General features: G+C 34.8%; 1 protein-coding gene across 2 annotated transcripts; it reads right to left on the bottom strand.

The window, feature by feature from the left end:
• Positions 1-1486: 1486 nt before the first annotated feature.
• On the bottom strand, positions 1487-26338 carry LOC121419415. Of its 2 annotated transcripts, XM_041613873.1 has the most exons (4): positions 26178-26338; positions 25554-25864; positions 5525-5799; positions 1487-4251 (listed from the first exon to the last, which is right to left on the bottom strand). In XM_041613873.1, the coding sequence occupies exons 3-4, from the start codon at positions 5718-5720 to the stop codon at positions 3218-3220; spliced, it is 1230 nt and encodes a 409-aa protein (XP_041469807.1). In that variant the 5' UTR covers positions 5721-5799; positions 25554-25864; positions 26178-26338; the 3' UTR covers positions 1487-3217. The 2 variants fall into 2 exon arrangements, with proteins under 2 accessions (XP_041469807.1, XP_041469806.1); XM_041613872.1 differs by having other exon boundaries at positions 25554-26338.
• Between the last annotated feature and the right edge of the window lie 561 nt (positions 26339-26899).

Genomic DNA, 26899 nt, shown 5'->3' with positions numbered 1-26899 from the left:
TATCATTTTGCTATTCACAGTTCACCAACAAGGATTCTCTGACGTCATCTTTTGTGGATGCAGCGTTATTACCTGCGTTTGTAAAAAGAAAATTCATATTATTTTCTCTTTTTCAGTAATTTTTTTTTGATGATTTGCAAAGAGAAATGTCTTTGGAGTTATTTAGTGCTTAAATCAACGTTAAGTCACAGCTTTCTTGTCTACATAAGCATTTCATCTCAACTCCGACGGACCACATCGGACATGTAGGATGACGTCATTATAATTCAGGTGGTTGAGAAGCCCAATGAAGCCCATTATCGAGAATCACGAATTGGAGTGTTTATAAAGCAATATACCTATCTAGTAAGCAGTGAAATATATCAAACTTGCATGATTTATTCCGATTCTTCACATTACAAACAAACTGACAAAAAGAACACCTTAGATTTTGTCTTGTTTTTGTTTCAAAATCGATTTAATTTCTCTTGATATTTTATACAAGTTCACACTGAAGATTTTACGAGTGCACACACGACACAACTTAGTAAAACAAGATAGACATAAAATCAATTTAGAATTTCATGCAATTGCACTCCAAAGTACCCTTTTCATAAAAATGCGCATTCCCAACAAACAAACATATATAGGCCTACTGTTCTCTTCTGTTCAATCGTCTTTGATAATGACATCATGCAATATGTACCTTCATTCATTTGCATAAAGACAAATGCAGGCGCGTTCATTATTTTGATCGAACAAAATAAAAGTTATAAGTTCTTGAATGTAGTACAGTTTATAGCTTGGTGGGATATTAAAAAATAAGAAGGAATGGAAATACTGTGAAACGAAATATTTTAGTGATGTTTAAAATTATATTATTACTATTATTATTGTTAATATTATTATTATTATTATTGGGGAATGTCATTCAAGACGACAAAATAGATTGTTCTGTATGTCTATTTATGGCTTGTATATACTCTGAATTGTGTATTATTTCTGGGGATATAAAGTCAGAGATCATAGAAATATTGTATTACACGGAAATTGTTGGGATTACTGTTCAGCAGAAAAAGGAGCATCAGTCGTGCAGAAAGTCATTCATATATACGTTCAGCGTCACGAAGCGATCGCTGGGTCCCGTTGCATGGAATATATAATTATAGTAAAGTCTACTGAATCCATTCATTTGATTGTCTGAAGAGTAAATGATACTAAGATCATGATGGTAGATACGAGTGATTGAATAAGTAGCATTATTTTAAGTTAATATGGAATGGAGCTAAGAAGGACTTAATTTATATGTATTCATCAATTTCTTTATTCGTTTATGCTTTTGGGTGGGGTAGGGTTAGAGGGCTTTTTTTAAGAAAAAAAAAACAAGTGCACTCCAATTAAGTTACCAATAATGCATATAGCATTTCCATTTATTTGAAAGCAGGATAAAAGAGCATTGTAGATTAAATGCCTTGCTCACGGGCATAGGTGCCGCGGCCGGGGATCGAACCCCGGACTTTTTATGTATAGCCAGGTGCCTTAGACCACTCGGCCACGGCACCTTTTGATATATATATTGAATGATCGACCAATCGATCCACGGGAGCCAGGAAAAGCTATAGGTCTGCTGTAAAATATTATTCTTTAACAAAGTTTTACTGGCCCAATTTATTGTTCTCTTTCAAGACACATTTATTATAAGCAATTGGAGGGAGCGATGAAAACCCCAAAATTTCCATGGTTGGGAGCGTTATGTTATTCATCATATGCCCATTATATTAAAAATATCGTCTGCATTTAGTCATATGGATAAAATCTGTGGAATCCGTATGCTTTCCGAAGCCATTTTGCATCTATCAACTCGTTAATAACAAATTATAATGACTCCATATGCGACCAAGCGCAGCGAGCAAGTAAAAGTCAACTTTTGCCCCTTCATATTAAGTGAGGATTCACAGAGGGACTCGACGTCGATGAAATAGTTATCATCATTAAACAGCATTTTTTTCTTGTTTGCTGAATTAGCGGGTGGGGTGTGTAAGTGAAACCCAAAATCTGTTTGTAGAACCGCGTCTGGTGTTAAGGCAAATTAACTTTTAAACTAAAAAAATATTTGAGTTTAATCGAAGTCATCATCACTATGCACTCGTGATCAACAGTAACAAAAAATCAGTTGATAATGTTTTATTTCATTCTCTCCAAAATATAGGAGGAAATTAGAAATATACAACAAAGTTCCTTCTATCTTGTCAAAGATTTAAAAGGAGTAGTTCATTCAGGCACAATAGCATGTTTAAAATGATAAAAGAAAATCCCAAACAATTTGAAAATGATTCTTGATTGTCATGCAAATGATTATAATGGTGGGTCAATCGCAACTTCAGCTGCATACGTACCCTGTTATTCATGATTTACGACGTTGATAGAAAATATATATCCAGACACTTTCGCCCACTTAAAGTGATTATATATAGTACACAAATCATAGCTGATACTTGAATAATATCAGTAAATAATCATAACTCTAGGCGAATCGAATGGATCAATGAAATGGATACATGACATCATCTCTTAAAAGTGTCATTTTTTTATCCTTGCTTTGTATTATTCAGTATTATAAGTCTCGTGTTTTGTTTTTATAGTAAATCTGGATGTATTTATGCAATGTTTTAATGTATTGTTTATTATAAGGGCCCTGATGAAAACCAACAAATGCTGACTAGGGCTACCCTTTTTTAATATGTGAAATAAATAAGTAAATAAATAAATAAAGCAAAGTATGTTTCTCAGATGTTGGGTTTGACTAGCTCATGTCAAGGACGGGACAAATCACCGTGTACAAGTATATGGACGGAACCCGTTTATATGCATGATCCGTGAAAGTGTGAATAACTGCATGACAAAAAACAAATTATGAAAATTTAAATTCAATAAAAATCATTTTCAAAGGGCATGGTATTTTACCGACATTACATCATGATATCATTGCTCTCATAAGTGTGTTCTAAAGCAAAATTACTCTGTGAATACACACGCAGAACCGTTAAATCTGTAATCATTCATAAACGTTATGCAATTGATGAAGCAGAGAGGAATATCCGTGTCAACCTATTTGGAAATCCTGAACAAAAGCTGACAGTATAAATCTATGTGAAGTAGATTAAGTAGAATACCATGCCCTTGATGAACTGAAAAAATAATTTGCCCCAAATGAACAAATTGTTCAACTTTCATTGCGTTAAGGTCCTCCAACACAGGCCATAAGACTTTGAAAAATACTATCTATATCCCCAAGCACTGAGTTCCTTTCTTCTTCTGGCATAGAGGTTTGAATTTGTTCATGGCACTGATCAATTGGCTCTTGACATTGAATGTCCTCATGTTCTGTGTACCTTCCACCATTGTTCAAAAGCATTTCGTTAGAAGGATAGACTTCCCAAGCCATATCTTCAGAGAAACGCCTCCTAGGTTGGTTACCTTGATATAAACACGGTGGTTCGGACACTCTATCAGGACCACCTAACCATGGTCTGCGATAGCTTCGACGTTTCTTAGGCAATACCGTTCTACAGTAGTCTTCTTGCCTAATCTCTTGCCTGAGTTTAGTCACCATGTTGGCTATCAAGACAGACCTTCGTAATGAGACCTCAGGGTCATCTATACATCGCATCTTATGCAACGACATGTCCAAAACTCTCCTCCTATCACAAGCCCTGATAGCTTCGACGTCCTCCTCAGACATGACCATCAAATCAGAAGTTCTACATGATGGAAGTATATCCGGAATCACATTGTCCATGATATCGGGTGACGTCGATGTCATCGATCTCGACTTGAAATCGTCTCCGTCGTAGCACATTGGTAATTCAATCTCACTGCTTACATCAGGAAAGAAATCATCCGGATCACAGCGACAACATTCCTCGATAGGTCCACAACCATTACATCTTAAGATGGCCTCTGCATGATTCATCTGCAGATTCTCTGAGACCATCGTCATTTCCTGAGGTGTCCTACACCCGCATTCTTCTGTGTCATCTAGCATCTCACATAATTTTCGTTTTTTGGCGCCATGGCAGCTGGTAACTGTCTGCTCATCCCTACCATACTCCACCTCGACGTCCTCATCAAGGAGACTTCGCCCACCCATTGCTATCGGTTTTCGAACACAGCAGTCAGATCGTGAAGACGGTGCTATCGGAGTTTGGTGGTGATGAGTCGTCTGTAAAGGAGTACGAGTGCAGCTTACCAAGGGACTACGAACTACGTTCCCTGCATGAAAAAAATAAATCAAAAGTTAACTTAATACTTACGGAATATCTCTAAGAAGTTAATTATATTAGAATCTCACGTTCTTATGCCAGAAAATGCCAACCTGTCAGAAGATCGCAATGAAAGATCGATGTTCCAATATGATGTGTTAGGTATGAAGCACTATCACCATCAGTAGGATTATAATAATAATGAACATCAATCTTCAAATCAATTAGAATTACAATCATCATTCCGATCTATGATGCCGCATACAATGCCTATGTCGACTAGATTCACTGGATCTTTCATTACGTCAGACAACTGAGGTTTGGAGCATCTATCTAATGCTCTCGTTTCAAGGGAAAAGGTGATATTCCAACAGAGCAAGTGAATCTTACCGATTTATATACAAATACATATATTTTTTGCATCATTGCTTTGAACTAAATGCTTCGGCACCTCTCTATTACGAAGGAAGCCATACAAGAAACACAGGATGAGAGTGATACGAGTATAAACGAGCTCAGAGAAGTCTCCCATGCTAAGTACAACATTAGGTCTTCGTCAAATTTCGACGATTGTGAGGATTCAATGAGCGATAGCGTCTTGGAAGTTCTGAACACTTCATTTGAGACAATTAGCAATATTTTACTTAAAAGCAAACATTTATAACCAACAATCCATACATTTATATCTCACTTTATCGCCTATATTTTCTACTCACCAAATGTTCTCTACATCATGCAGAAACCACTATTTGTTTACTATATTTAACAACATTTTCCTGTGATAACTCGTCTTCTACTCGTTAAGGATTAAATAATATAATCTTTCAAAACACCATCCTTGACACCATCACAGAGATCGTCTATTCTTTGATTAACCCACCACCGCGAAAGCCATAGTCATAGTGAGAGAAATCATTCCAACCATCTCTTACTAATTAGACCGAAAGCCCGAACTTAGTATAGCTTACATGCAATGCACAAAACTCACAATTATGCATTTTGCGAAAGACTTGGAAATGGGACTTACACATACACAGCGCGCACACTCACGTTGTTGCCGCACACACTCACACGCACACTGCATACGTCAGCCAGCGCATAAGTGGCGCCTGAAAAGCAGGGTCTCTTATCCAATCAGCATGATTTGAGTACGAGTGAAATGAACGGTCACACAAGATGGATTTTCCATGCATTAACTCATTCCTTTATTCCCCTCTCTCTCTTTCTCACTCTCTCCCTCTCTCTATCACTTTCCTATATCTATTCTCTCCCATTTTCCGTACCTGGGCTGGTTGCGTGCGTCGTAGATTGGTGGTTGTATCGGGGTGAGATGCTGGAGACGTCATCACAGCCATCGTCAGATGCTACGAAAGATTCGTCATGGTAACAGCAGTAGGGTTGATGATCGGGGCAAGGCAGATGGGATGCGGATTTCCATGGAAACGGAGAATAACGCTCAACGGGCACGGCAACGGTCATTGCTGGCGGACAGTAGTTGAAGTGAACGAACCCTTATCATCAAGGCCACGAGGAACTCTTCGATTCAACTGACATACATCTGAAACAAATCAAAAGAAAAGTCTAGAGAGTTACTCTTTTCATCTGAGTGTTCCTACGGCAAAATGCAAAATGATATCATGATTTACACCTGAGTATAAGAAAAACAAAATCTGACTATCTAATGTATCATTCCTGAGGGTACGTAAATCGTCATAAGTAATGAGTATTGAATCATGTAGGGCCTAAATGTATTTAGGCTACATCAATATAAAGCTCACTTGAAAGTAAAAGAACATTATGTTAAATAATGTAATGTCGAGAGAGAATTAGCATGCTGGGGAATATGCAATGTCTTCTTTAATGTTCGTATTAGATATAAAACATGTAAAGTATTAAATTTTGAGACTAAATACACTTTGACCACAAATGGACTGATAAAACAAGCAGTGAAACAATTTTAGAATCACACCCAAAATATTAAATATGAAAGAATTCGTGGACTAATTCAATTTTTATGGATCATAGTGTAAATGAAATAGAATGACTGTCATTTTTTTATAATATTAATAATTTTATATACCGCAAATTGTTTTTAAGCGGATAAATGCAATATTACAACTGCAATGAAAGTCATACAACATGTAAAATATTAAAAATTACGTTTCATGCATAATTAAGAAACACTGATGGGGGAAAAAAAGAAGATATTTATGAACATGGTGGTACCCGCATGGCAACGGTTGTGGTGATAATGAAGATGATAATAACAGCAATGTGACTTAAAATAACTTATCCTTGGCTAATCAACAATCATTTTGGTAAATCCACACGTTTCAGGTTATGACAATACTAGCAAAATTTCACGTTTTGCTCATATTATGAGAACTTATCGATTGATCTTTGTCTTTCTCCAGATATAATCATTCATATTGGTAGCTTTAAAGTCTCATCAGCTATTAAATCATCATCATTATCAACAACAACAACAACACCATCATAATTATAGCTGAACAAAACCCCACCCCAGTATTTTCTCCAGGATAATGCTTCCAACTCATCAATATGATATCTTTCTGAGCGATGTATATCATACATTTTCAGTGATTTATTGATGTACAGTGCGTCCCAGAAAAAAAAAACCGTGATTCCCACTTTTTTTTCTTCAAAGGCAATTAATTATGATATTTCATTTACATTACCATATAATTCAACTATTCCTCTACATTTTCATATTTCATATGTGACGAACACTTCACGCATAATGAGCAAGACGGGTTTGAAAGTTTGATGTCAAAATCAGGACAAAATTGGACAAGATTGGTTCGTGATATGACAACCGTGCTTATTCGACAATTGACTCATTAGCATTTTTTTGGTATTCGTTGTTAAGTTTCTCTCACTGATCCCTGAAATGAGAGTGAATTCAGATTAATGCGTTAGTTTCTACGCAAATCGTTTCTGATATAAGCCTCAATATTTATTGTTTGTAATCTGCCATACGTGATTTGCTAAGCTGTTGGTCTCAAATTAAAGATGAGATTCCATCCTTACCATAAGTATCAAATTCATAGTAAACACATGTTTATTGTGGAATCTATCTCTGAAAACGGTTTCCATCTTTGTGGGACGCACTGTATATATATAAATCTATATCAACATTGTAGCTGTTTATTAATATTGTTTGACTTGTAATCAGGCCTTTGGTTTCCTTTGTTTCCCTAGAAAGTTAAGATGGGTCATTTTGATCGCATAGGGTTGGCATCCTTCTTAACTTGCGTTCACCAGCGCTTCCATGTAAAATAAGTAACTAGAAACAGTTAAACTACTGATTTACTCTGACCGGCTTTTATCCAAGGAACCTTACCATCCATCAAGTAGGTCCAGCCTTTATAAAGGTAATTTATTTTAGTATTTGAAAATAAAATGCAAATGAGACAACCTACTTCTCAAGGGATCACCAACGGCGATAGCTTCTCAAAATAAACCTCACGGAAATTACATCTACCAAAGAAGATTTTTTACAAGCCATCTTTCTATAAGGCTTCTCCCACCTCCTCATATGATCCGTGTACCGATCGCACGCTGATGCTATATTCAGCCCCTTTACCCTTACAACACATTTCCAAGCCACTGTTTGAAGTGTTAGTTGGTGTCATGCCCTAGTTTATTCACCCCTACATGGTCACCTTAGATTCGTCTATCCTAACCCAGTGTTTACGTGACAAGATCTTCGTTGATGAAATTTGTTGGAGCAAACCATTAGTAGCACTCAGAATGATCTGTCAGATAGACGATGGCCGATAAGATACCTATCGACACGGCTCATAAGATCAATGCAAATGAGTGTAAATGGATGCCGAGAAGGAGGCACACTGTCAAGGAAAATTCACTAAGACCAAGTGACATAAAGCTTATGCGATTGATTGTATCATTGAGTTGTACACCATTTGATAGCATTTATCACTTTCGTGCTTACTAATTATTTCACAAAAATCAACTGACCAATCGATTGATAGCACAAGGATCGTGTCATAAAGGAAAGAAATGTATGTATATATATATATATATATATATATATTTAAATGGATGTCGTTCTAAGTGTTTGACAGGCCATTAAAGAGTGCGGTTACTATCTCAGAACGGTTAGTTTGTAGTTAAATCTTTCAAAATACTATAACAATAAAAATATTATTTTCCGCCCTCGTTTATCTATGGAATAAATATTATTTATGGAATCAACCAAGTATTTTCCTCATTCTTTCTATCTTACCAATTTATTATTCCCCATGTTCTTATAATGTTTTAGTGGGTTCGTGAAGACTACTTCAGAAAGATTAAATGCTCAAATAAATTAGTTTAGCTCGCAACATATGTTTTGAAAAGTGAATTTTTATCATAATACCTTTGAATACCTTTAGAGGAGTTTATTTCGAAAATGAGCATAAAGGTATAAAGGAACTTACCAGCCACCCCAAAACCAACAATAAGTAGCCCAAATTTAATATCTAAATTTTATATTGAGCATGAAAACCTTTGTTTGAGCTTTAAAATGATTATAATGACAACCCCCACAAGTACTTGATTGAATGCAGAGGAAATTCAGCGACAGGTTTCAAAAATAAGAATAAAAGATTTGAAGTTCAGGGTTTATTCAAGCATGAGATATTTGCACTTTGCAATCTCAGTTCAACTTCCAAGCAGCACGAAGAAATGGTGTCAAAAAACTCTTGTGTCTTTTATTTTCATTACAACTTTACAACTTAAAACTTTACCAGCATATAAAAGAAAAATGATAATATGGCTCTTTTGGTTAAGTTATTTTTTTTTTTAATATTTCGGTTATTTACCGAAAACCTTCCCTGTTGGTTTTGGTTTGGCGTGTTACTTCGTTTTGAGCTTGAATTTGTTCGTTGAACATATAAGGATATGTCTGTATAATACAGTGCTTTTGGGTCATATTTTGTTCCCAAATGTTAGTTCCTTCAAAGACAGGTAGCTAGATCGAGATTATACTGTAGTAATATTATTTAAAAAAAAACACATTTAACAGCAATGATGGTAATGATGCCCCTCCCCTCCCTCCTCCTCATGTCCACCTCTTCACCTTCCCCCTCCTACATCACTTTCGTTTTTGAAACAAATATATTCATACATTAAAAAGGTGTAACGTCGTAAACACTGAATAAAATAACTGAAAATTTCGTTAACATTTACATATGGCCTATAATGAAAAGCTAAAAAAATTATATAAAAAGTAAACCTTTGAGCATTAACCCTGGTAAGCATCTTTTTGCTTGCTAATCTCTTTCCCTATTAAAATCCCCATCATCAAGGAGTGATTTTTGGTCATTTTTTTCTCGACAAAACCATCAGCACCTCTATTTAAGAATCGTTCCCAGGTGCCTAAATTAAGCTTTTTAAGAAAACCAAAACAAAACAATATGTCTCCTCGTAATACAGCAAATTAGTTCTCTTCTTTGGATAGACACATGGAGCTAACAGAGATAGCTCTTTGGATAGACACATATAATTAGTTCCGCTTTAGCTCCACTTGGAATTCATTTCACTCTGTTTTAGTCCAAAATGAGCTAATAATCTTGTGCTTATGACACAAATCAAAATGATCATTCAGGCGAAGAAGATGACTAAATCATCATAGATAATCGATAAGGCTGAAGTAGCGATGATTTACATATTCCCTCTAGCATACACTACAATGACATCGCCCATCCATTAGTACGCTTGAGATCATTGTATGCATACGATATTGCCTCATAATATAGAATGTGCCCACAGACCCTTTAAATATCCCCAGCCATTTCAATCTATCATTTAGGTATATGTAATCTGGTAAGCAATGTATGCAATCCTGAAGTGAATCCGAACAGTGATAATAATCAACAACAATGATACAGGAAAGATAATTGTTTTTCATCGTTTATATTCCTATAATCATAATTTTTATTTTAATCATTTTATTATCATCTCCCTCATCACTAGGCCTACCATTATCATTGGAGCTTTGACTGTGACAAACAACAACAAAGAAACAAAATAGATTCAATGAATGAAAAATAAAATACATTTTTGTTTACTTTTCATAAAAAAACAATGATAAAACTCAAAATGAGCCTAATCATACACCAAAGACATATCATATCAGCCACGTGGAAAAGGCCGACAATTTTTTTCTTACCAATGTAGAAAGCGGGATAGAAATACTGTTTTAGAAATAAATGATTTTCTTTTACGATTTTCCAATATATGTATGAAATTAAGGGATTTTGTTTTATTAGAGCTCCACCCACACCAAAGAAAACTACTGAGTTTATTTCAATTGAGAGTTGAGCGGTACACAAAACGCATAAATTCGATATCAGATCACATCCCATGGTTTATAAATTATTATTCTAGTCTAAGTAATGAATCGTGTCTGTATTCAGAGTCTATACTTGTATGTCCATTTGTATGCAGCCTATTGGCATGGTTTGGCTAACAAGGTATTGTATGCATACAACATGCCCCCTTTCAGACGTGCTCTCATCACCATCCCTCACCGGAAATTAATATGGAGTCTCAGAGTCCGTCCCTGGGAGAACCTCTCTCATACAACCACCAAGTGTGTCATAATCATAGGGAGGTTCTCACTTAGGGACATCCCCCATCCATTGTTGGGTCGCTTAAAAGGGTGGGAGTGTCAAATCCACCCCTTTAACTTTTAACCCCATTTTATCCAATATGAATTGTTTATGTTATTACCTCATGTAAATCTAATTCAATAATCTCTTTCTAAGATATCAAAACCAATCAATAATTGAGTGTACATAATTTAATTGCATTTACTCTTATCACTGGTACTCTAACGGGGCCTATTGACCTAATTTCTTTTTCAAAATGATATCTCGTGTTTAATTTTTGTATTATATTTATACGCCGTAATTGTATTGGATTTCCTGTAATATTATTACGATTATACGTTATCCAAACCAAATATGTTCAGTATAAAATCTAAAAATTCGACGCATTTTTTTTATTGTTTACCTCTAGCTTTGCTCACTCGCAAATGTCTAAATTGCATATTTTAAAACGCAGTCCCATTACACCCCTTTCACTACTGTCTATCATATGGCCCCCATTCCCTCTATTAAACAATATATATTTTTAATCTAGTTAACTTATATCCTACTGGTGTAGTGTTCTGTTTTGATCTATCAGATCAAGGATCAGCTGATTCGTATTAATCTAAGTTACAATCATAACATATTTTCCTTCCTCTTTCCCATTATCCTCCTTCCAGATTAGCTTCAATCCATTTTAATAATCCCAGAGAGATTTTGATTGCTCGGAAAATATTTCCTCACCTTCTTGGGCTTGGGCCCCTAGCCCGCCCTCATCTAAAATTACGAGAAAAAAAGGAAACCGATATTACAATATTGGAAACCAGACACAAATCAAACAAATTGTTCTGTGAGGCATAGGGGTAGTATCGTACATCCTCTACTGTACTGAGTTCTGAGTGGAGGTGCCGTGGCCGAGTGGTCTAAGGCGCCTGGCTATACATGAAAACTCCGAGGTTCGGTCCCCGGCCGCGGCACATTATGCCCTTGAGCAAGGTATTTAATCTACAATGCTCTTTTATCCTGCTTTCAAATAAATGGAAATGCTGCATGCATTATTGCTTAATAAGTGTGCACTTTTTGTTTAAAAAAGGGCAATCAAGCGTTGGGGAACAGGTTGAGGTGACTGATCAGTTTTCCTTTACATCTGAAATGAAGACAGAATATTACATAACTAACTGCCCTCTTCCCCCCCCCTCCATGCCCTCACCTTTCTATTCTTACAAGTGACTATCTAATCACTTCAAATACAAACTTTCAATATACTTCAATGTGTTATTTCATGGTGATTCGCTAGGCCTATATGGCATCTGATGGTCATTTTTAATACCGTCATTCAAACAAACGAACCAAAATGGCTTACATAAACATCTGTATCAAAGCATTTCAAAAATATGATACTTTAAGTAAAGTGTTTTACTATCGGAATATTGGAGTCAGTGAAATAGAGGTGTGTACATATAACTTTGACTTTACTAAAACGGAATCTGTAAGACAACAACAAAATTACATGAAACGCTTGATAAGGATAGTACTCAGTGATTGTGAGCACACAATGGAGAAATATTAAAATCGGCCTTCATATCATAAGAAGTACTATATTGCCATTCATTGGCTTAGATTTTCACTATTAAAACATAGTTCTCATCGATATTTTGATATAAAAGTGGTCATCAAAATATCATAACTTATACTGTTTAAATACCATTTCAAATAACCAAATAATATTTCTTTTATGATCTTAGAGTGTATTAAAGGCTCGTTACAAATCCTGACCGTTTAAAAGAGGCGCATGGTGTAGTGGTTCTAAATCCCGTCTCATAATGAGAGGGTGGTGGGTTCGAATCCTACTCCAGGCGTTAATTTCCTTCAGAAGGAAATTGATTTACTATCAGGTAAATGGGGACCTGGTAGCAATTTATATCGTAAAATACTGAACGCCTAACAGCAGGTTTGCTACACAGGGTAATCATGCTGCATTTATTGAAGAGCGCTTATTACACTTCTGGTAAAGATATATCAAGCAAATATACATGTTATCATTTTTTAAATATTGGCTTAAATCATTTCACATTTGAAATCCCCATACACTACCATAATAGTGGTGATATAATCAAGACCAATAATGGTTTAGTGAAATAAACACACACCTATGTGTTGCAAGGTATCATACAGCGGCGCGGTATTAGTGAAACTTTGAAATTCAAATGCTTTCATCTTAATAATCTTCCCTCTTTTTTCCCTGACGCATTTGCTAGAGCATTTCTTTTATTTCTTTTATTCTTTTCCCAATCAAGTAGATGTATATTTTTCGCCCGCGAAGCATTGTCCGTGATCAGGTTACATCAGTTTCGAGTCGCCAGCTCTCTCGCGGCGCCACTATTAGTCTCACTTCCAAGGCTTTTAAAAATACTTCGTTGCTCATCCGTTCTAGATGTTAATATTAATTTCATTACTACTACATTTGAAGTAGAATTTACATCACATAATATAACCTTATCCAGCTAGGGAAGACATATAAATTACATGCTAGGTTTGTTCGAAAGATATTCATTTGTTCTAATTGTTTTTCAAAGAAAAAGTATACCCGACGCCTTTAACAGAAACTATGATATGCATATAGAAAACGGTAAAACACGACCTCTCTACTTACTCCTCTTAAAAATAAATCTTGAAATCCTTTCTATCAAGTCTTCACGTATAGGCACATCACAATTCTCATTTAATACTTGAAAAAAGCGAGGACTTCGAACTCTATTAAAGATGTTCATACTCCATTATGCAGACTATGGTCACACCTATATATCGTAGGCAGTGTATAAATAGTGGAAACTTTTGTGATTTGATTCATTAACAGAGTAACAAACTGGTGTGAAAATTAGCATACAGCATGAGAAATGGATTCATCAAAACAAGCTTGTGCATAATAACAGCACGATTAGAATGGATATTTCATCGTGTGAAAGTAGTTTGTATTGATGATCATTTAACAAAATCACGTTTCCCACTTAAAACCAAAAATGGACATGTGTATTCTTTAGACTAAAAACGTAGGAGTCACGATTTTTGTAAGCCTCATCCATAATACTTAGTGGTAAAACTTAGATGCATTTTTAATTCTCGAATAGTGCGATCGCCGTTCTTATTATTTGTTGTATAAACCCACATCGTTTAATTTCATATTCATATAAAATCATGGTAATGATTAAGATATTTTATGTCTGTAAGCACAACTAATTAACACGAACATCTACATAATCCATTAGTGAAATATAATATTGCCAATATGTGTGATTTGCGAAGTATACTCTTGAACGAGGTTGATAATATCGTCTGAGATACTCCTACATGTTGCTATGGTAGCAGTGTTTCCTATTGTATACAGCCTATAGACTCCGATAACTCTCTTTCAGTTGCGGGAAAAATTGGGTCTATTCACATGACACAAAAAGTAGATCGATATATATTTGTATTTGATTGTTTTCTTTTCTTTGACTAATGATACATTGGGGATTTTATTCATGATTAGAAAATTTTCGATACAAATTCTAATTTGAATTTGTTTTTATAATCTTTAACAGATACAAAATTGTTACATAATTCCATTCGAGAGAATAACTGAAAATCAACTGATAAAGAAAGGGTAGATACATAATTATCAGTTTGTCTTGTATGCATATTACATAATTTGTATGTATTTTTTATGATATGCCTTGTTTGGGTAAGATAATCAATTTTCATGTCAGTTTGTTTCTAAATAAGACAAATCCTTCTTACATCGCGGCGGGGTAATTCGGGGGGGGGGGCATTAAAACAAAACCAAGGGTATGACGTGGATGACTCTTCCTACAAAATGGAGCTATTAGTTTTGCAATACAAAATGACACTCTCAAAACTGGTATTTTAGGGGAAACCCCACAAGAACCTAAATGACAAGAACAAATGAAATGATAAGTACACATTCAAATTCCAAATCGCTTCATTTAAATTCAATCTCTGCTATAAACAAACATGTAAGATATGCATACTAAACGATTGTTCTCTATCAACTTTCTGTTTGAGTTGGCCTTACCTTTAATAGATTAGGGTAGGTTATTATATAATCATGGATCTTCATCACATTACTTTGTCACCTGTTAGCATAACAGAGGGATATTTATTGAATAGAAAATAACGCTCCAATAATTAGCGGGTAAATAATTACAAATACAGTAAATAAATGTATTTTATCTTTTTTTTCACATTTCATTGATTATCAAAATATCTTGAAATGAGATTTACTGGCAGATAGGTTAACGTAATGGGTAAGAATTGTTTTATAATGATGTATGATATTTGTGTAGTTTAAGTATTGTTTTAGTTAAATGTTGAAATAAAAGGGATAATGGGGATTGCGATTTTCGTGATCATGAGAAAACTTACATTACAGGAAATATCCAAAGTAAAATATGCTTATACCTGTAAAACGGTGATCATGAGTATCGGCATTTTACGTTCTTGTGAACTTTATTGACCGTGATTTTTACAAGTCGACAATACAATATTGGCGATTGCGATGCTGGTATGGCATTGAAATATGATTCAAAGTAGACAATCTAATTCATGAGTTCAGTTGGTATTGTTAATAATTAAGATAATCGTAGTTTACCATCAGGAATGATGATAAAATTATTCGAAGCATGCATCACAAAGTTTATTTTTTTTAAAAAATAGGCTCAAAGGGGGCTAGATTTTACTCAAATATATCATGCATTAATAAGTAGAAGCTTGGATAACATGAGAATGAGCTATCGTAGGGATCCAGGGAGCGTTATATCAAAGGACTATCGGCATGATCGGACGTTTTATCCGACAATTCATGTCTCTATCTGAGAGTTACCATAGTAACGGTGCTTCTTAACCAATCAAAACAAGGAAAGTTGTCAGATCTGGCAACTTGTCGGACAAAAATGTCAATGAAACGTTCCACTGGACAGAGGCGGCTCAAGGGTAAATTTAATTGGGGAGGCAGGGTAATCTAGAGATGACATTACATTGTCTCAGTTCAATTATAGGGTAATGCATAACACACACCAGCCCCCTTTTTTTAATATTCTTCCTTTTCTCCCTCTTAGGAGTCTATTTACTATTCTTACCCTATTTTGCTACTTTTAAAATTGATAGGAAAGGTCGCCCCTTTCTCACTGTGGATCCACCCCTGGTGTAGTAGTATTGTTCTGATCACATTAGTCTGTTGAGTTACCTTGGATGTAGTCATAATAGCTTCACGTGATTAATATATCCACTGAGGTTGACTAATAGACTAAATTTAGCTCCTCACTTTACGACGAGAGAGAACCGACTACCAATTAACCCATAGCCAATCTGATCGTCGTCATACGCATGGTATTGTATTACACATTAAACCCAAATCAGATGTCTAAATCAGTTTTCTGGCTTTGTCATTGGAGCTTTTAAAACAAATTCAAGAAACCTATTTGTAAAAAGGAAAAAACATAAAATATCAGGGTAAAAAAAAATGATTGCATAAAAAGTATTCAAAAATAACCAACACGACAAATAGAAAGGTAGAAGATAACTCGATTTCGAGACATTCTGTTTCAAATGCGTATTGTAAATAAAATGCTATTTTAAGAAAATAGATGTACTTTGCACGTTTTCCTTCGTTGGTAATATCGAGTGATAATGGAAAGAATCGTTAATATACAAGTAAATCTCGATACCATACGTCTAGACTAGTGAGATAAAGTGAAGTATAACAGGGCTGAGTTGAAACACACATAAATAAAATCTGGGAAAAAATCCATTTAGTAATGAAATGTAATAAGCATATTGTAGTTTGAATGGCAAATAATTTGCTCTGATTTATATTTCATTTCTAAAAATAGAAAGATCACAATGGGAAACTGGCCATAAATGCCTTGCATCAGTTTCATTGAATATATATGAAATCTAAAAAGCCAATCTTCATTGGCAGTTTCTGAGAAACGAATGAATCATGAATACAAAATGAACGCTGAAGACATCTAAAAGCCGGAAGGCGATATACCGGTGGAAAACTGGAATCAGAATAATTGATCTACATCTGATGGTGAAACATTCTTTATATCACATGCCGAAGCGATCTTTTGCCAATACACATTGCACTTCCGAATAACCGTCAATCGCAGACAGCATATCCATAAGCCATTCATTACCGATCAACGGTCATATAACGAAGTTAAGAATCATCTTACTTTTATCTCTTCTTAAATCAGAAATATTTTTGTCTGTCTTCGATCTGATGGGCACTAAAAAGCTCAAAAGTACTAAAAAAGAACATAATATGCGCCCCCTTCACTGAGGTTTATTACATCCACATAGAATCACTATTACACGTTTAATCGCTCTGCTAAGATGGTTATTATGTGAGGGGTAGGTGATTGTATCACGCACGTCCCTGGCTAAACCTATTAATTCTTGATTAGGTAATTCCCCCATGAGAAATGATACAGACAAGTTCTACTACTGTTTGACAAAATATCTCGTGGCCTAGTTCACAGGAGCTCCACTCATATACGATCTGAGTCAATATGTGGTCTGTGATGGCCATTTTTTTCCTTTTCATTTTATAATTCTTTTAAATCTGAATGTTTGATCAGGGGTATCGATTTATAGTGCATGGTCCATCTCATTGTGAAAACATCTAATGCATTTTCCAAATATAAGGTCCTGAATAATCCATTTGCAGGGATAATTCTAGGGTATTTGAAAACATCTTGATTCTAATGATTTCATTCTTTTGTTGGATAAGCTACAAATTACTGAAAACTTAATCATGTTAAAAGACGAATTTTGAATAACTTATCTTTACATAAACCATCCGGATTTAGACATCTACTGAAGACAAAAGTATATATTTACTCGGACAAGAAAAGGTGTTTCATAGTGTCTTCAATGTTCAAAAGTAATTGAATGCATGCTGAGGTTGTGTGAATATATCATTTTGTATTAGGCTGTGACTGACCTGGGACCAAGAGACTCTAAATTGAAGACTAGAAGACAATTACTTGTCGGGTAAGACCAATGTGACGAGGCACGTATGATTCATACTTGGCAACCGAGCTGCCCGGAATCGGAAAGGTGGCCATTCATTATGTCAACTTACTGGTGAGGGAGCTTAGCTTCCTAGTCGGGAAGCTTTCCCCGAGTGTCATGCTAGTTACATGATATATCCTTACTATTTCGCGCAGAGAAAGAACACTAATCAATTTCATATGTCTTTAATCTTATCGCTAAAATTTGCTCGATTACTCAGTGGTATAGGGTGATGAATGTCAGATATAGATCATAGTGAGTTTAGAAAAGTCTTCTTCTTATGACTTGTATTTTGGTTTTCAATGGCTGAGCTATTATTTATAATAGGGTATAAGTGATTTTGAAAGTTCGCAAAGAGTACTTTGTGGTAAAAAAAGATCAATAAAATATTTTAATATCAATTCAAACATTCTAAACTTGTAAAGTGCATGTAAGCATTCAAAGTTCATCTATACTTCTTAGATTTTCCCCCCTCAATGACATAAGGTTTGCCCACATGAGCGAGTAAAATATACTTTTTAGATCACAGGTCATTGGTACGTTTGATAATAAGATTCATAAAATGTCTCTCCATATCGGTAAGACAATAGTTGCAAGTATTGAAATTGCGCTAATTGAGATGTAAAAAAATTAAGTGCAAAAAATATGTAGGTCCCTCATGATAACGGAAAAATTTCTTTGTGTTATTGTACCTTGATTGATATTCCCTTGACACTCGACATTAATATGCAAAGTTATGTGATATAACTGTATTTATTTTGTCGTGCTTATTTACTCCATTTTAATGTTTGATGCACAGAATGTGAATGTGATTTCAGTGTAAGTTTTGTTCTTGTATGACAATAAATAAATTGTATTTTATTCCATTAAATTCAATTCAGTGCTACAATACTACTTTACACATGGAGTGAAATTAATGGATCACTAACACGTGAAAATTGTCACTGTGAGAAGAAACATATATTTTCAGTATGCTCCTTTTTTTCCTTCCCTATTTTCTCCCTTTTACACTTATTTGGCAACTCAATGTGTATTTCTGGTTGATTATTGTAAACAGACCACTGTCTTGATGGGTTTAATCATTAAAAACCGTTGCATTGATTTATTACCATAGTATCACCCTCAACTACATATTAGTAATATTGTCATGAACTTTTGACACAGAATACATAAATCAGAAATTAAGTTCTGAGTACGGTTTCACAAATTCATCATTGGTGAAACTTCAGAAACGATCCAGTGAAACATAGTATATCGAGCGGTGAACTTGTACTTTATGGCGGTTTTATGAAACGACACCCAGTGTCTCAATGCCATTGGATAAAATTTCAAACGCAGACAAGTAGCTATCGAGGCTGGTATAGTCACACACCCATCATTAACCCGTGATATTGAGGCATCCACTCGCATCCATAGGGGGCACGGTTGAGCGCTTTCCCAATAATGGAATCATCACATTGGATGAGTTCTCCATCAGGTCTGGGGTTGATATAACTACCACGCAACCTGAACACGTCTCGTATATCATTCGTCATTGCGTTATATTCAACGTCGCATTAATGCAACGTGCTCTCTACTTATTGTAAATTTTATTCAAATAGACATCATTCAGAGCTAATTTTTGGTATCAGTCATAATTATATTGCTATCTTATTCAATTTCTATAACCAAGTGAGTTCAGTCTCTCCCATCTATATCAGTCTAGATAAACACTGAATTCAGCAACGATCATGATAATCATATTTAAAAGAACAACTAATTCCTTACAATTCCTTCTGACCAATCTTAAAAAATGTAATTACAAACGAATCCGAAACAAATCATCAATCATTAATCTTAAATAATTAAAAAAAAATTATGATCCAAATCGCTCGTCTTGTGCGACACTGTCCCTATAATCACAATTGTTTGAGATTGATTTGAATAATGAATGATTTCAATATTGTAAGCTTATGCCATGAATTCATGTTCAACAAAACATTTATCACATATCAAATATTGTGAACTGATTCTACTTCTGACTTACAATTACAATAAATTATGATGAGATGTTTACAAAGATGAACCTACGAAGCTGTTTTGTAGAGGTAGCTGTTATATATTCTCTTCATGAACTAGATTTACGCTTTATACACCAATGGTTAGTGACGCGAAGACGGCGCCAAAATCTCATCTTATATTGATGTGAAAGCGTGAGAGACAGCAAGATCTAACGAGCAATGTATTTCTATTAGAAAAAAAAAACAGTATTAAACGAACATGAATTATCCACCTAAATTAAATAAGGATGGCAAAATATGTTATGTGCTATTACTTGCATCAGGCTTTATAATATCGGTATATTTAATAACTCTTTGAAAAGGCCTACCTAAAAATGCTGTCAAATTGATTATACTTAATTGGGAAATATAAGTTGATATGAGATGCTACAATTAGCAAGCAAATGTTGTAGTGTGTGACATACTTATTAATCTTCGATATTAATGGGTCCCGTTTCATAAAGACTTGTTATAATAACAAATGCACAATTTCTATAGCAAATTCACTATCAGCCAATTAAATTGAAGGATTTCAGTAGCATTTAACTGTTATTGTAAATTTGTTAATATGACAAGTTTTATGAAACGGACCCCTGACCTCTAACAGTCTGATTTACTGATCTCATGGTATTCTTAGAAATATCATGAGGGGTTGATAAGTGTTGGATATTTATAATAAACTGCTTTCAAAATTATGTACCTGAGCGATGAACCCCCTCGAATTTAAAACAAAATTATTTTCAATGATTTTCAATGGCATATTAAAGAAAGATATATTGCCCACGTATTACAAACATTTCGATGGAATTGTGATGTTGAAAAATACCATTATACATTATTTAAAACTGAATTGAATTTAAGTATTTATTAACAAAAACATATCATATTTGTGACAGTTTCGGGGTGCGGCAGCCCTCAGCCTGGAAAATCATAGCTCCAATCCAAAACAGACTTGTTAATAAAAAATGAAAAGATTAATTGCAGGTTTAATTGGAATTTTGAAAAAAAGAATGAACCCGGTACACGAAAAAGGAGAGCTAATCACATTAATATCATCGCAGTCGAGATTGGGTGTTCGAATTATGTTCATATGCAGGATAATTAAAGGTTTTGCCTGTCTAGCAAACACTGCAGAGCATGCTCGTCATTGTCTGGGCCTTTACCCCCTCCTCAATCTAATGTCTGCCCCCTGGCAGAAGCACGCTTGCATTGTTCACTCGAAAGACACTTGAATAATGACCGTGGACGGAATGCACCACGCAGGAACGGCGACAGATGTGGAACATTGACTGCTTCAATAAAAGTCCCTTTCAGTGAAATCCACTTCACATTAACAAAGGAACACTCACATTTATATTTTCCGTCAACCAACCAGCCAAACCCCCATGCAACCCCTCTCCCACCTCTGTTCATAAACCGTATTCATGCATACTGTATTGACTCACAGAGAATTAATATCTAAGGGTTGATATTACAGGGAACCAAAGCATGAGAATAGTACAATAGGCATGATATGTCTTTCACATGAATTGAATGTTGACATGGAAATCAGCTGAGTCTTCAATATTCACACGTATTATGTTCAAAATCCGCTTATAGATCGATCCAAATAATTTACATTTACGTCTTGTTTATTACGTGATTCAAATTTATGGATTTTTTTTCCTGGGAACGAGGTATAGTAATCATCATACTAAATATTTTGATTTGCACAAATTACCTGTTGCTATGTGTGGCAAGCTTTCAGGTTGTCGATAACGATGTTTGTTTTAAAAGTATGCATGAAATTTGAATATGTGAGTAAATACTTCTATGAAAATTTGACATTTCAGAGAAGTGTGACATATTGAGTAGAGTTTTATTTCTACTTTTTGACCAAAAGCTATTCCTGACGAGACGATCCGGAAGTCTATTTATCCTTGCCTGATATAGCAACAGTACATGGAACTTGGATTCAATGTTTATTTTTAAAAATTATTAACATGATAGATTTTGATAGTTTCTCTCTTGACATGACTGTAGAACTGACATAGTCTGTCATAGGGGTGAAGGAGTGGAGTCTCAGCTCACACTGATTTTAATACAATCAGTAAACATTTTAATGAAAGTACATTATAAGCTTGAGAGAAGATAAGACATTTTTGTGACGTCTCTTCTATTATGCCGTGTAGGTTTACTTAAAACTTCACAAAATGACAGACATTTAAAATGAACACACATGTGCATCAGATGTAAAATAGGAATCACCATTCATACGCAATCTATTATAAAGAATCATGCATTTAAAATGTGGAATTGATGAGTATTTATAGAATTTATGATACACAGCGTAAAGTCGTAGACTATATCGGGAGCAGCTCGCGGGTGACGTCAAAATTTCAACATCTAATAATTCATCACTCTGTTGATGAATGAAAGTCTGTAATTTATTATTTATTCTCAGTATGAATGATAGGATGGCAATACTTTGAGTGAGTGTGTAGAAAATGTCTGACGTTGTTCGTGATGACTTGCCAGACATAGCGACATCTTATTCATGACATCAAATATTATTTTAGTCAGTACTATCTATTCAGAGAATACCGCATCTTTCATTATACCGATCATTGTTACTAAAATAAAGAGATGATAATTAAAGCCACCATCTGCCTACCACCAAGTTCACGAAGCTTGTGTCTTTACATCGTCCAGAAGAAAAAATGAAGGAAGGAGGGAGACAATGAAAAAAAAACCCAACAACTATGGTCGTGATACTCGTTTATTATCAAATGTAGAAAATTCACTTTTAGATTGCCATGCCCCATCCCTATAAAAAAGGGCCTGTATAGGTGCTGTCCCTGAAAAGAGTGGTTAGGGTTAAGTTTTAAATAAAGAAATAAATAAAGTTTCAGAGAACAGGATGCAATCCTGGATACTTTACTCTCCCTTCTTGAGCTCAATATTCGTATCACGAAGCACCACATGGAACTAGAGGACCTTAACTGACTACATAATGAGCAGAATCCTACCTTCACTAGTCGTACCACAGAGTATCATACCAGCTCTCATGAGAGATATCTTCAATATACCAATCAAACTTAACTGACGTGACAAGCAAGTGTTGCTTCATTACAACATAATATTTTGACAAGCATTGTAAATAGATTACTAGCACTTGATAACCGTTAAATGCACGTCTGCCAAAACCCGTCGCCCCAAGTCAGAGGTAAGGAAATTAAATATCCTTCATTGAAGATAAATACTGATGGTGAATGCTGGCAACAAATCAAAACAATTCGAAAGTATTTGAAACACGCAGAGTGATGCATTTATATTACACTTAACGATTGATTAATTATTCAAAGATTGCTTTCTTAACATTGTATATATAATCTGTAATTGGATAGGTTAAGTCCTTCCCGTATTGATATGAATTACAATGATTACTCTTTCCTATTTATCGTGACATTTTCGTCGATCAAATAACAGGAAATAGCATCATCATTGTTATATCGCTTGCATGCATTATACTTCATGTGTGAGAAAATATGTACATTCAGCAAGCTTCTGTTTGATGTATCGTTGCTTTAAAATAAAAGAGAATTGCAGAAATGGACAAATAAATTAACATGGAATTAGATGAATAAATATATTACGAATAGCAATGCAATATAGGCCTCTTTCATCACAATAACATGGGATATTAATTCAGATTATCATTAAAGATTTGAATAGTAGTGGTGTATTACTTTGTACCTGCATTTCACTGAAAGTTTAATGAAGCAAATTTTGTTGCATGTATTTCATTCTCTTCTACCACTTCCCTTTTCTTCGTCGCTACTTTCCTCTTTCTTATTATTCAGATATTCATCCAGATATTGATATAATAAATATTCGAAATGCAAAGATTAAATGAAAAGAATGTGACTTTCAGGTCCCGTTTCAGGTTGGTTGAATCAGTTGAATGCATAATTATGACCATGATGACTGTAATATTGAACGTTGATTGAATGATGTTCAACTTATAGAATGTAAAGTATTGTTTTATTTCAAAAAGAAAAATTATATGAACATAGAGGTGCAAATGATCGATTCACTCAAAACCATGAATCAGTGATAAGGGGTTCTAAATTTAACAAAACCTGTTGATTAAACTCAATTTGATTCAAGAAGGAAATCTATTTTTTTTCACAATGTGAAAAATGTTAGTTAAATTAATTTTTAAATCTCATTAATCGAAAAAAAGAGTTCAATTATATGTTTATGCTAAAACATATAAGTCCTACAGTATAATACTAGTTTAAGTCAAAACTAGTGTTGTCTGTTTCACCCATTACTTGAAATTAATTGTTAATATCAAATTTTTCTCTTGCCATGACAAACATTTTCTCTTTTAGCAAGTAAATTATGATTAAATTGACAGTATCTAGAGTAGACGTAATGAATGTGTGCTTATATGTCTGTAGGAATAACTCAAACAATGATCTCGGGTTGTCGAGAAGAATCCTCTAAAAACTTTGCTAAATTATAATAATCAACGGGTCTACTTTAATAATAAAATCAATATCATTGCAAGAATACATGGATCACTATAATACCTCAGTCGCATTTGCTCAACGGCGACCGTACGGCTATTTGATAACAGCCGTTTAACTATTTTTTTTGCAATAGCTACAAAATTTACAAGTGGTTTGAATTAAGAATGAATAAAACGGCTGTTTTCTATACTCGCCGTACGGCCGCCGTAGAGAAAATGTGACTGAGGTATTAATCATGTGAATCAACCATATTACAAAGTTCATCCGATAGTTACTACAGTACACATTCATCTCATGTGACTGAATAAATGATACTTCTGCCAAATACCAAAGAGATTTATCTGATGAAGTTTTTCAACACAAAATTTCCATCGATCGATATTCAAATGAATAAAAATATCATAAGCATATAGTCTGCATCGGGCAGTCTTTCTGAAAATTACCAAAGCTTGAATTCATTAACGACAACATAATGATGCACATTCTAACAGAATATGGTGGGTGCAGTATTTACAAATGCATGAATATTATCATGACATTGGTGGTAATATTATCCTGGCATCTTCCCCACCCCATCCAAGACAACATTAAAGTATGTCTATTGATCAAACAATAGATCAGCCGAAATTATGAATTATTATTATTATTTGAATATTACTGATTTACAAATTGAGATCTTATTCACGGCTTACTCGTCAATAGATGTATACCGAATTTTGAATATTTTTGTTGTGTTGTACAATCGTTACGCCTATTAGTTTATTTTGAAAGCTAATCGCTTAAAAAATGCCATACCAAAGAACATCGTTTACTTGTACCAACCAATCAAATGATTACGCTTTTCTTGAAAGATAAAAATTCAGTGAGTTTATTATCGTCCTTGAGTTCTATTCACAGTGTGCCTGATGAGGTCTATCAAGTTATCTGATGGTATTTTTAAGTTCATAAAGTCCCATTGGATATGCATCATAATTGAGCAATAACAACAATAATATAAATAGCATAAATCTATGCATGCCTGGCAGGATGCCAACAGGTTGACTATCATTAGAAGATACATACCCTTGATTATCTGTCTGGGAGTTAAGTTCATCAAAGATCTACAGATAATGAAGCAGATGAAATCAGAAAGCACGCATCGACAGTCAATGACCTTCATAAGATACCAGTCTGAGATGGTATACAATCTTCACTTTGAATCCATTAATCCGATTTTAATGGACACACCAATTACCAAGATTCCAATTACAAAGACGCATTTTAAATGTCCGTGCCCCAAGTGGTTGTTAAAGAGAGTGTGTATAATAAAGTCCTAGATTTTCTTCATGAGCGTTAAATATCATACTTTATGAGTCAATAGCAGAACGTAGCACCTGGAAACAGTCCAAATGAAAGCGGAGGGAAATTATGAATCACTGATTATAGTCCTTTCCAAATGTGTGTTATCAGTGGGAGACAGGATTGCAAATACCCCGCTCAACATTACATCCGCGCGCTTTTTAATTGCCAAAATGCGAATCACATTCGTGAAGTACAGAGTATGTCGTCTGCAATCGTTCTCAAATCACCCCCATACAGTGTAACAAATGTAGGGTAAAATTGAAGGCGCATCATTTGGTAACAGGTAAATGCATAATATAGCATTGACTTTGTAACCTCGCTCGCTCTATCACTAAACCCACCCACCTAGACTACTGCTATTAATAGCAGCTGGGACTCTGAATATTACAGCAAATCGCACAAAAGACTCGACGATGAATGCATCCATATATTAATCACTCCTCCCGTCCGACTACGCAGCCAACATCAACGTCGGAAAAAGCGCCCGAGGCCCTTCCCGTTACCAAGCCTACTCCCCCGTGTAGTTGTGAGTTGAATGAATATTATTCACGGTCCTTAGTCATGAACGTTGACCTGCTCTGCCGTGTGGAAATGCAAGAACCCGCAACAAAAGATGAGTGTTTGCATTAAACCATGTTCAAAATTGTTTCCCTTTTGTGATGAAAAGATGATAAAAAAAATCGCGTCATAATAAAAACTCGCCTGGATTCTAAAGCTTGCACTTTGCTCCCTCGCTCTTCAGTCTAAGTGTTACATTGTTGTATCTTCTGTAAATTCTCCTAAATAGTATTTCAATAACAATAAAAGACTGCATTGAAATCTCGTATTCATTAACAATACACAGATAATTCAAATAAATCATTTTCATACAACTTTTTTCTTCTTAATTAGTTCGGCCGATGCCGAATCATATTGTGTATCATGCCATCGTCATTATCAAAGTGTGTCAAAGGGTTATGTTTGTGTATGATGATTATCGTGTAAATATAGTATTCAGGGAATTGATAATCACTGAGTTTTCTGTTTACATTTGTGTTTTATATTTATCCAAACATGCAGACAAGTAA

The sequence above is a fragment of the Lytechinus variegatus genome, chromosome 7, assembly GCF_018143015.1.
Source record: "Lytechinus variegatus isolate NC3 chromosome 7, Lvar_3.0, whole genome shotgun sequence".
NCBI classification, from domain to species: Eukaryota; Metazoa; Echinodermata; class Echinoidea; order Temnopleuroida; family Toxopneustidae; genus Lytechinus; species Lytechinus variegatus.
This window is presented reverse-complemented; position numbering and strand designations above follow the sequence as displayed.

Excerpts from the sequence above, each read along its gene's own strand:
- LOC121419415 (XM_041613872.1), bottom strand. The coding sequence starts at position 5,720 with ATGACCGTTGCCGTGCCCGTTGAGCGTTATTCTCCGTTTCCATGGAAA. Across the intron at positions 4,252-5,524 it reads GACGCACGCAACCAGCCCAG|GGAACGTAGTTCGTAGTCCC; the intron begins GTACGGAAAATG and ends TTTTTCATGCAG.